Source organism: Blennius ocellaris, assembly GCF_963422515.1.
Source record: "Blennius ocellaris genome assembly, chromosome: 17".
In the NCBI taxonomy this organism is placed as follows: Eukaryota; Metazoa; Chordata; class Actinopteri; order Blenniiformes; family Blenniidae; genus Blennius; species Blennius ocellaris.
The window spans coordinates 18088467-18100838 of NC_137666.1; the positions used below are offsets into that span (position 1 = coordinate 18088467).

At 45.6% G+C, this 12372-nt stretch overlaps 1 protein-coding gene across 1 annotated transcript in view; it reads right to left on the reverse strand.

Annotated features, from left to right (window-relative positions):
• kif26ab (kinesin family member 26Ab) overlaps positions 1–12372 on the reverse strand; it is a gene marked incomplete at its 5' end in the record, with an annotated part of 84877 nt that overhangs the window by 8814 nt on the left and 63691 nt on the right. Inside the window, 7 exons of the mRNA XM_080513215.1 lie at positions 300–462; positions 801–960; positions 2362–2545; positions 3397–3659; positions 4256–4349; positions 5307–5519; positions 10238–10421. Coding sequence (XP_080369341.1) covers positions 300–462; positions 801–960; positions 2362–2545; positions 3397–3659; positions 4256–4349; positions 5307–5519; positions 10238–10421 — 1261 coding nt within the window. The remainder of the gene's footprint in view (positions 1–299; positions 463–800; positions 961–2361; positions 2546–3396; positions 3660–4255; positions 4350–5306; positions 5520–10237; positions 10422–12372) is intronic.

The following is a 12372-nucleotide window of genomic DNA, read 5'->3' on the forward strand; positions in this document are numbered from 1 at the left end:
TTCACATTGTTACTGTATATGTTGTTGTTGGAATCTCTTATCAATAAAAAGCATGATCTGACAGGTTCTACTTTCAGGCTTTTACTTTGGAAATGAAGATGAGGTGGGCAGATTCTTGCATATACACCTGCAATCGATCGTTAATAATTAGACCCTGTTAATGCAACAGTGTTTCAAGAAGAAATACATCATTTTTCAAGCTGTCGTTCCGAACCCTAACCCAGAATTTAATTCCTTACATGTTTATCACTTCATTGCAACATATAAAGAAGCAACGTTTGTCTGCGCTCATCAGTTACCTTGGTTTTTTTCTTCCTCATGCGGTGGATCCGGGATGCCAGCTGGATGGTGTTGAGTGAGTCAGCGTAGTTGGACGGGGAGTCGGAGATGTGGGCAATCATAGTGGTTCTGCAGTTGATGTTGCCAAGGGACTCCCTCAACAGCATTGTCAGCTTGCTGTCCCTACGGGGTGCATTTACATCATTATTAGCAAATGGCACAGTAATATTTTAGAGTGATGATGGCGGCAGCTAACATTTCTCCTGGGTAAGCTGTTTTAAACTCTCTGAACTGGAAAAACACTCCCAAATGACGTGTCACTAATCTTTTTATACTTGAGTTACGACAATATAAGCCTGCACAACACTGGGAAAAGCTGTTTTATGACTAAACAAACTAAATAAAAGGTAACAGCAAACAGGCAAGGTTGACAACACATGCAGCGGCTTGCCTGAAACAATTCACATATAGACACAACGGCTCGCAATCTGAAACGGGAATCCGAAAGGAGGCTGTCTTACCTGTAAGGTACATGCTTTGCTCCATTTGCTAAAGCCATTATGACATTTCCAAGTGCGTTGAGGGAGAGACACAAGCCTCCCCCTCCGTCTCTGCTTTTGCTGAGGACCTTTTCACAGCTCCCCAAGTCGATAAGGTGCAGCCTGCTGCGACCGCCAGACACTGTGCCAACAGCAGAAGAAAAACCAGATGAGGACACTCCCTGCTCGTGTTTATGGGGCTATTATGGCTGGAAAATGACTTGTGCGTGTGAGACTTGCGTTTGTGTATCTCAATTTGTGGACACATATCGATGTTTGTGTGCGTGTGTAATAATAGTGGTGTGTCTGTAATAAGATTCAATCTTGCATGCTGGGATTTGTGCAGGTTTGTGTTTGTGCAACAAAATTTTGTTATTTGGACAAGAATAATAGATTTGGTGCATTTACAAAGACTGATTTTCATTTTTTGTTATAATAGCCTACAAGGATGACTTCACCTTCACCTAAGGCAGATCACTCCTGAGTGGATTTTGCTTTCCTGCCATGACTGGTTTGACCATAGCTATAGGGTTTGAGGTTTTTTCCTCATTTTATCCTTGCTGAGGACAAACAAAACCCTTCTGTTATATAAACATTTGGCATGGAGAAGAATAGCAAGACCCACTTCTACAGCGCCAGATGAATTAGGGGATGTTTAAAGAGAAGGTGAAGACATTTACAGGCCCTTGTAGACATGCACCAAATGAATTATATATGCACAAATCTCATTACACACATTGAGCTACACACATTCAGAATCTGCCGATGCAGGAATCCAAGAACACAGTAAGAAACACAGTTAAGCACACACAGATATCAATATGCATGGGAAAAAAATCCCCAAAAATACAGTTTCCTCATGCACAGTGGCACAATGACAGAAGCTGCACAGCTCTGTTTAAGCTGCCTGACTTATTTATGAGAGAGATTCCCAAACTGAAGTCATCCAGAGTGCAGCAATCACAGATGTGTGGCTCGCGGTAATGAGGCGTTTCTTAAAGTTAGTCACAGAAAATCAAAAGAATCAGACACAATCGATAGTGAATTCCAATGCAGAATATTAGCTGTGACAATCACAGCCGTGATTGCTGTGACATTCTTACGTGGATGAGTGCTTTTTATTACGACAGCAGAGAGAATCATTAAACTACTGTCAGCGGTGCACTAAAGCTTCATATGCTCCGGGCTCGAGCGTGTTATATGTGTTCTGTTTTGCAGAGGTCAAAACCAATATATCCATAAACACTGCGAAATAGAGACTCCATCCATTTTGGCATATTTGCATAACTGACACTAACTTAATGCCTAATTGGGGGATTTTCTCAATATATTGACTATCCATCATTACAGGCATCCATCAACTGCACCCATCCATTCATCCATCTATTATACGCACTTCAATCTCCACATGGTTTCAGGGTGGAGAGTCCTTGTTTTAGCTGGAATACGCGACAATATAATAACTCGAGGAGCTGGATTTCAATCGATGGTGTCAGATTGTATGTTTTCTGCAATTGAAAGGCTTTAGTTCGGCGATACTCACTTCCGCCCTTGCCACTCTTCTCCATGCGGTACTGGTAGATGTGCAGTGTGAACAGCATGTGCGAGTTACGTCGCTCATCCTCGTCGACATTCGGCCTGCTGGTGCTGCGTGCAGCAATGGCGGCGTCCAGGAAGAAGGCAGCTTTCTCAGCGGTCGGGGCTCGGAGCTCGCTCTGATTCTGGAGCTGCAGGGAGGAGGGAGGGGGGGAGGAAGAGCTGCAGGTTAGGGTGAGCAAAGGAGACCACATAGGGCTTTAGAAAGCGGAGAGATGTGAAAAGGATACAGTGCAAGAGAGGAACTCGGAAGAGAGGGGAGCCAGCTAATTGGAGCCCGGCACACAATTCTTGCCCATTAGATTGGGTCTCGGGGGCAATTAAAAACGCAGATATGCACACATAGGGAGGAGGATTAGGAGAGGTAATAGCGGAGCAGGAGGCAGGGGCATTTTCCTCACTGTGATGCGATGATGGTAGTGGTGGGATACGAATAAAAAGGGAGGAGTCAGAGGGGGGAGACAAGGCAGATGCATCATAAAGGGAGCCGGTGATTGACTGCTGAGAGGAAGTGCAGGAAGGAGCTTCACAGAGCTGCACAAGCTTTGAAGTCTGAGTCCAGAGATTTCCCCCAAAAAAACATCTGACAGCCACACCTGTGAGTGCCTTCACATCTGCAGTCCTCCACCATCCCCCAATAATACTTCGATTGTGCTTTCGAGGGCTAACGCTAACGCATGGGTAATAGATGCTGATGGATGCTGACAGGAGAGTCAATACAAAGGTAAGAAGAAAGCCATCAATACTAGAGATATAACGCAAGGATTTCAGGAACAGCTAGGGTGGAGACGAGTAAGTCCTGCGAGACGCGCACAGGCGCACACACACGAACACAGAAAGTTTAAAAATCTTTGCGAGGAGAAGAGGTCGATCATAGAGAGGAAAAGATCAATACTCAGACAGACTAATACTTTCCAGCCCTCAGAGAGAGTGAAAGGATCGGCGAACAAAGAGAAAACTGGACAGATGAAATGCTCCTCACCTGAGTGCCGCAGATCGGATCTTCTCTCAAGTGGATTCCCGGCGACTGGCCTTCCTGCAGGCTCCCTGTGGAAACCTCAGACAGCAGGTCCTTCAGCTCCTCATCCTTCCCGAAGATCTCCACCGCGGACACGCGCACCGAGAAGCGCGTGCTGGTCTTCTCCTTGCGCTCGTTGATGAGCTTGAAGAGCCAAGAAATGGCACAGGGCACGATGCCGAGGCTCTGGGTGGAGCTGTCTTTGCCAATCATGGTGTATGTCTTGCCTGGGGACATGGGAGAGGGAGAGGGAGAGTAGGACAGAGATGAATTACTGCTTTGTGTATACTAACTCAATATATGTTTGAAGTAAAATGACGTATTTCATCAAGCTGTCTGCAATGGGTAGAAAATCCTGGGAATAGAGACGGGGTCTTTTCTGAGAGTTATTGTGTTTAACAACGGCTGATGAAAATATGAATAATGGCTGAAGAGTGGCTAACAAGTAATATTCAGTGCATGCCAAATAAAAGTCAAAAGCTAATCCAAGGACCTTTTTTTTAGATGCATTCAGTGCAGAGTTATAGCCGGTGGAAACACCAGCATGAGACAAAAAGCCCTTCAGCCTAATAGCACTGCCCAGGTCAATTACTAAGATTTTAATTACAGACTGAGCCCTGAAGCCTGAGTGTAGCGCTTTACCACCCACCCCCACCTTCGTACTAGCTACCCATTCCTTTTCCTCCAATCTTCCATTCCTCGACTCACCTCAGTGCATCGCTAAGCCAATTGTGGACAGCAAGTGTGGCTAACAAAGAGCAATGAGAGTTTTCTGCGGTTGACAGAGGTACTTGTCTAATCTGTGGCCGGCGGACGAGCTTACCGAGCTTGACTTGGCCGAAGCAGAAGATGCAGCCGTCTGCACCGTTCACCACGGACTGAATGACCTCTGCTACTGTCCCTGAGCACACCTCAGCCTGAGAGAAACACAAAGAGACAGAGCCCTCGCATTTAATTTGCAGCAGAGAAACACTGGCATCCTGAAAACAATGAATCCAAAAGAAGGTCCTGTAAAGGTGAGCTGCTATTTGGGCTTCGGTTACACCAAATCACATTAATAGTTCCAGTGTTTTTCATCACTCAGGCGGGTGTGTGTTTGCGTGCGCTGCTACATGCAGCCTGCTTTTTTTTTGCAATCTGTTTCAGCACGGGTCCTCTGGGGCAGCGGAGGCCCCTTCCCATACATCAAACAGCAAACAAGACCTGGAACAGCACAACAGCTTGCTATAGCAGTTAGCCACCAGCAGCGCGGTCCCAGCGGCACAATCTAGCAGCTTGGCCTCAGCGCTGCTGCAGAAACATTTAGGCTTGAGCTATCAGCAGCTTGCTTGGGAGAATAATTGCTCCAAGTAGGTGGCGTGATAGAAGATCTGAAGTTGTCACCGCAATGGAAATGATGTCCCACACCCGTGATGACAACCTCCTCCGCTCTCACAGCTATTTAGAGTTTACGGCACCTGGGGGAAATGCATGTTACGCTGAAAACTTCTTGAAAGTTTTTCACTTGAAAGCAACTTTGATGGAATAAAATTATTTCAATCATAAGTCACCTCACAAAGCAGAAATGATCCACTCCTGTGTTGCGCGACAGTAAACACACGTCTGACCTTCATCATTGATCTCGGTGGGTGTGCCTGTTGTGTGCTGAGGTTAGATATAGCTATGCCGTGAAAGGAGAGGTTAGATATAAGTGGAGTGGATTCATATCATTCCTCAGGAGGTTTAAAAAGCCCAGCTGTTAGACCCACACTGGTAAGAATGGCCCCTGACCCAAGACAGGCATTTTTTCTCTAAGCCTCCGGCCACACCCTGCGAGCATTAAGACGTCCATTCGCCCTTGAGAGGGCCGTCAACGCACAAAATCCAGCACTTACTTGTGAGGCATCCTGGGTAAAAACAGCATCGAAGGCGAATATCTTGGGAACCGCCACGGTGGCTGATCGCCTGTGCCCTGAGCTGGAGTGCGGACTGGACGCCGGGTCGTAGAGGGTGAGCTGCTTCTTCCTGCTGTCCACCTTCAAAAAGGACTGAGACTCTGAGGAGTCTCCAGCCTCCAGAGACGGACAGATACGCATCATCACTTTCACCTGAGACACAGAGAGAAAGATGTATTGGGTGATTACAACTCACAGAGACTGAATCTTTTATACTTCGTTTGAACAAGAAAAACATGTTGAAAAGCAGAAATTCAGTATACAAGTCACACGCTGAGCGCGTCCTTCAGCATTCTGCATTAACGTCACGTCTGCTATACGAACACTGATGGACATTGAAGGTTACCATAGAAACACCCAGTAGGTCAACACATTGCCTAACGGTGTTAGTAAAAAGCTGCAAGGTGAGTTCTGAAAGTCATTGCCACAAATGGTGGAAATTGATGTGTGTGAAGCGGCCCGCTGAGGGATTATCTCGCTCGTGGTTGTTTTTTCTGGACCAAGAGCAGCTTCGCAGCATGGGAGAGCGGGAGCATATGGCCCCCCCTTCTTATTCCCACCTACTCACTTCTCCTCCTTCTCCTCTCCTTCCTTTTCTTGGAAATTACATCTTGCTCCATACCGAGAGCGCATGATGTGGCCCTGCTGCATTCTGGGTCTCGACATTCATTATGTGAGCTTATAGCCTTCACACATACCACAGTGCCATCATAGAACACTAAATAGGACGGCAGCTCACCGTGCATCTGACGGCGTTGACTCAGCACTGCTCAGACAAGCCCGCTCTTGTCAAATGTTATCGCCGTGGTTACGGAACTATGGCTTTTCTGTTGTATGGATGTGCTTCGTCCAAACAATGGGAACAATAGGAAGGTAACATAATGACAACAGGCACATGAATAATTTTCTCGTTACGCTGCATGTTAGTGGATGGGATGTATTATCGGAATTTACTGTCCTTGTTTACTTCATGTGTACGTGTGTATATGTTTGTCCAACTTGGTTCATTTGGGGTAAAAAGGTATTTATAAGTCTTAGTTGATGTGAACAGTCTGAGGCCTGATTTACACCGCAACGTTTGAAAACAATGTCAGTTTTTATGTGGGACCACTCGCACTAGTGAGTGCTGTTATGTTTTTGTAATGAAACCACACACATTCTACACTGAGATGGAGGCAGAGTGTTATGGAAAAGTTATGTTTTCCTATGTTTACATGACGACGGGCGAAGGCGGAAAAATTCCACCTTGAGAGCAATTTTTTTTTTTTAAGTTACGTTTTCAGTGGCTCCGAGCACCGTTGTTTTATAAACAAACACCCAAATTGTATCTCTTTCCTGAGAGGAGCAGGGATGATGTACAGAACTGTCCTCTCGGATAAAGCAGATCTTCTGTTATCGTGAGCCAGTGTAAATGTCTCTAAGGAGGAGGCCTTGTGGTCTGTTTATGATGTGCCACCCTCCCCACCTGCTGCAAGTCCTTAACACTGAACTTCGCCGCTAGAATTAGTCAGTTCGAAGCTCTTTATAGCTCAACAACTTGCAACAAGTGAACATTATACCCTTAATGTTAAAATGTGACAAGTGTAAGAATTTGATTGACTCTGACAAAGGCAAAGCGTTTGCTGTCTGCAATTGTCAGCATCGGTTGAAAAATGGAAAAGAAGTTGCTGTAGCAAAGAGTCATGGATGGCCAATGCTCAGGTCCAGCTTTCACGGCGTTTCAAGGGGAAACAAATTGGTGTCATTTTCGTTTCAGAAAAGGTTTGAGTGTACGGGGCAACATTTTTACAATGACGTTTCCACAGAAACAGCAAGGGACTGTTTTCAAAAACTTCAAAAGAGAGTGGATACAAGCACTGTGTCATGTAAACGGACACCGAATACACAACAAAAATGTTGTATGAACAGGGTCTCAATGACAAGCTATTGTAGCGCCACAAGAGGAGAAGACGTCACATTTCACATGCAGGTGTAAAGTTCACACTGGTTGTTGTATGTTACAGTTTCCTGTTGCAGAGTTGCTGAGTGTGTGGTCTCCGTGGGTGTGATCTCATCTACAATGGTGTCCTTTCAAAAGTCTGACAACTGCTAACCTGCCTCACAATCTGATGGTCAGATATGTGCCACTTCTATTTCTCCACAGTCACAGTGAAAATCTATCTGTGACTGACAGGACAGAAACAGCTCCAGAGATATGTTTAGCAGACTGTAGCAGTTACATCAACAGTTTCTATACGCTTCAGTGGATGTGACAAGGATCTCAATACCAAGCCATTTGAAATCTAGCTGAAAAAGCACCTACGATGCCTCTCAGGCACTGAAATAAAAACCTTGAACTACAAGTACCTCTCTTCCCTTTTTGACAGAAAACTGTTTCCCTCAGTCTGGGACTCTCCACTGTCTTCACGCCTACACAAAAGCCCCTGCCCCCCGACTGGTGTATAAATATTGCTACAGATCTCAGCTCACTCTGAAGCAATGTGACTGGAAATCCTTTTCTCTCACTGAGCGAATTCATTTTAGATTGTACAGACCAAGTGCAAACTCTCTTTCTACTCCACAGGGGGCCATTATCATGACTGACGTGTGCATATGTTCAGTAAATTACATTTGCTGTGACATTTAAACTGTGCTTCACATTTGACTGCTGAGTGTCTGTCTAGTAGACAGAGGCTACCAAGCCGGCTAGTGTCTCAGTTTTATTTATGTTGGCAGAGATCAGACACCGGAGGCCACAGAGGATTGGCTACAGTATTTTCACACCTCGGACCCCGTGCTAATGGCCCCCGTTTCCCAGTCCCTTGATCCCCAACAAAATCCATTAGTGTAGCTTGGCGCTTGTCCATCCACTCAACTGTCTATACCTGAGAGAGAACTGTGTCTAGGTCAAAAGTGGAGAAGTGGAAGTGACCCACATACGCATGATGGAAACAAGACGTTCGCCCAGGTCTCTAGCTGAATTAATACGAAGCACATGCAGGTGAAATCAAAGCCGTGCGGGCTTCTGGATATGTTGTTTCAGCTGGACTTCCACAAGTGGGAGCGAGATGGGGACAAAGGAGCAGACAAACCACATGAATGTGTTTGCTTTTACAAAGACAAAAAATGTTTTTAAATCAGTCCTTATAGATCTGGAACGGTATCATAAATCCTCCATTAAGCCTCTCCTTTGAGCTGCTCAGATGAACAGTATATACTGTACATCAGGTGTGGGCTTGAACAGGCTTGCTAATAACACAGGTTTTTCATGAAGGCGCATGTCTATGGGAGATTTACAATGTGTGGCAAAATTTCAACCGTCTGGATACCTGGCAACAGAAGCGAGCACTTCCTATGCAGGTGGGATCTAATCTTGTTAGGGGACTTCTTCTGCTTTATAAATACAGGACGCCAGTTCAGACAAACAATACCCAATAAACCACAAAGGAAGAGCGATGTGTTTATACAGCTTTGTTTAATGACTGTCCTATTGCTGCCAGACTGACTTTCATCATCGCACACTATACCCAGAATGGAATTAGAAATCCTGCAGTTAACGTGACCACACGCTTGTGAATTACAGTTTTTGCTCTCTTTCTGTATACACAGAGAGGAATGCTGGCCTCTCCGAAACGGAGTGAATTCATGACATTCCTGCAGGCTTATCTGGCTGCATCTGCACGGACTGGTCCAGACGGCATGCTGCCCGCGGACCAGTCTGTCGCCGCGCTGCATTCACCCCTTCAAATAGAGGGCTCTCTATGTCCTTACACGCGGGTGTGCGCGAGGCTCTGCACTGATGGAGGCGCTGAATGACGACTTGCGGTGTGTTCACACTTATGTCTGGTCCAGTTAACCCAAAGCTTGTTGCCGTTCCTGCGTCGATGTCTGCACCATGATACAGGTCAAACAAGGGGACTGAGCGCATTTGACAAGGAGGTGTTTACCCAGCAAAGACTAAGTCGCCGTTTGCATGACAACATTTCAAAGTGAAAATCCAAGTTTTCGTTGCGTTTTGTGCATCTATACACATACAGCCAATGAAAATGCCGCTTTTTTGAAATGCCGCTACTGCGCATGAGCGCCATAGTGAAAAGTTCTTCTGCACATGTACAAGTAGATGGACAATAACAACAATGGCGGCCAGTCCATATTTGGAATAGCAATCCAACTTGGTCACCTGTCCATACAAACGTCCGTGAACATTGTTAATGTTTCTAATGTGTTGTTCTCCACATATGTGTGTGTGGTTTCATTACAAAAACCAACAACAGCGCCAACTTGTGGTCCTACACAAAAACTACATTGTGTTCAGGGTTTCTGCCATTTCGGTGTGAACACAAAAATGCAAAAACAATCCATTATCACTTGAAACATTGTCATTTAAACCAGGCTCAAATCACTGAGTGATATTTTTCTATTAAAAACATAGACAAGACATTAACCAGTGCTTTCGTTTAAATATGCTGATGTCGCAATTCATGCATTCATCATACTGTCTTTTGTCTTCATTTTTGTTGTTGAAAACAAGCACATTACCTCGGTGTTAGTCTTTCTCCATTGACTACCTGTGCTATTGAATGGCATTGCATCATTTTAACTGTTGCTTTGCACTCTCAGGCTACTTCAGGCTGTTTATATGTCCCAAAGCTCAGGAAAAAGACAACAGGTCAGTTGTCATTCTCATTTCAAGCACCTCTTTACCTGGAAATGTCAAACAGGCCTGTTCAGTGGGGAATGTTTCTTGTGATTACTACACTCTTACTTCTTTTTATCTTTATTTAATATAAGCCACCACTATGGTGAAAGTTGCAGAATTTTTTTTGAACACTCACAAATGTGAACAATGTCTAACATGAGGGGATCTGTCCATCAGGTCTTTAGCATCTCACCTTTCCCATCCCTGGGTTCTCTTTGACTTTGGACACGGCTCGGAGCAGGCATGGTGGGGCCGGGGGCGGGGACACCTGCAGGATGCCGCTGAAGTTGGTGGGGTAGATGGAGGGCTCCTGTGGGTGGAGCAGCGAGGGCTGGTGTTTCTTCCTCTTAGAGGACAGATTCAGCTTCTGAGCTGCCCTGGAAGAGACAAAGGAAAACATCTCATTTAACAGAGGCACACACTTTAAGCAAATTGTTTATTTTGTAATGTTTTCGTTCCAACAGAAAGCTCATTGATTTGACATTTTTAGGTGCGAAACCTTTCCGTGTAACACACAAATACTGACACATAAAGGTCAACAATCTCATTTCTGTTCACCAAAGAAAACAAAGTCTGAAGGAGATATAGTTCTTTTCAGTGGCTCCGAGCACTGTTGTTCAACGGACGCCCAAAACGCAAACAACAGTTTTGTAGTTCCGCTTGAGATAGTTGCTGTTTAAACTGGCCGCAAAAATACCTTTCGGCCAGCTCCTTGTCCTCTACTTCCTTCAGAGATGGCACTTTTCTCTCACATCTTGATTTATTTCGTAACAATGCTGTAAGACAAACGATCCACCTCCAAGCCTCTTTGCCTGTCACAAACCAAATATAGGCTGTCATAAAAGGAAGGCGCAGTAAATACATTCATTCATCTTGATCAAACACACACAAAAAAAGAAAACTGCCATGGACGTGACAGGTGAAGTCTTGTTTCATCACAACCCTCTGGGATACAGTCCCGTCCGTCCCCATTATAAAACCAAAGCAGTTACAAAAAGAGTGTGTACACCCTTCATTTCAATTCAAAGCCGGGGTATGTAATGGATATTGCAGGTTTTGATCATTGCATGCTAGCTGACCGCCACCGCAATCAGATCAGAGGCAGGCAGGTTAATTAAACTCTCCATTTTTCTCCAGTAATATCAAGACGGACAAATGTGGCAGATATGCTGTGCTGGCCCTACTGCAGTAACCCAATCCAGCTTTTTGACAGTGGTCTAATTAAAATCCACTATCATCCCAGTCTCTTGTCTCATGCTCTGCGCAAAGAGGGGGATGAATTTGCAACCAGGCCAGTAAACTCAGGGATATACAGTATGCACTCTTTCTGTCCAAACTCCAGCAACTGAAGAGGACGGCACCAGTATCTCTGCCTGGTCTTCAGGGAATCTGGACAGACTTTTGGAGTGGTTCCAGGTATGGCATCGCCCTGGATCAGTTAACACACACACACACACACACACACACACACACACACACACACACACACACACACACACACACACACACACACACACACACACCTCAAGGTCAGTGAGGAAAGTAAAACCCACAGGAAATTTAAATGCACCTAAAAGGTTTTCACTCAAGCAGTTTGGGCAAATCGAAGGAAATAGAGGCAAGACAAAGAGGCGGTTGTGAAGATGAAGCAATGAGCGTACCGGCGGACTGTTAAAAAAAAAAGAATAAAGGTTGTGAAAAAGGAGAGCAAAAAGATCTATAGATCTGTGTGTGTCCTGGTGAGCTGCAGTTTCCCAAGAGGCCAACCTGAGCTCATTAGACCTTTTTTTTTTTTTCCTGGGCTCCTTCGGACAGGACTGGGTGGGCTGCTGCCAAAAATGCAACCCCCCCCCCCCTTCCCCTTCCCGTCTCCCTGCGTCCTGGAGTGACAGCCTGCATCCCACCCCCCCTTCCGCTCAACGCTCCCCACTCCACTGTACACCCCCCCCCTGCAGCGACAGCCCAAGAGCACAATCAGGGAACACACTGCTGGCTGATGGAATAATTATTGCATCCAAGGAGGCTACAGGAGAAGGCTCTCCCCAGGGAGCTGCCTATGTGTGATAGCATGCGAGACGGATCGTGTGACTGAAAAAAAAAAATGAGATGGAATAGATGAATGTGGGATGGAGGAAAAGAAAGGAGGAAACTACATGGGAGTACACGTGGCTGTGCGCCACTGCATGGGCGCGCGTGTGTGTGTGTGTGTGTGTGTGCAGGCTCGTGGGTGTGTAGGTGCATTTATGAGAGACATCCGCAGCACATTCATTCAAGATAAATCTCCTGTGTCTCCCCGTCTCTGTCTCTCACCTCATTCTGTCTCTCCTC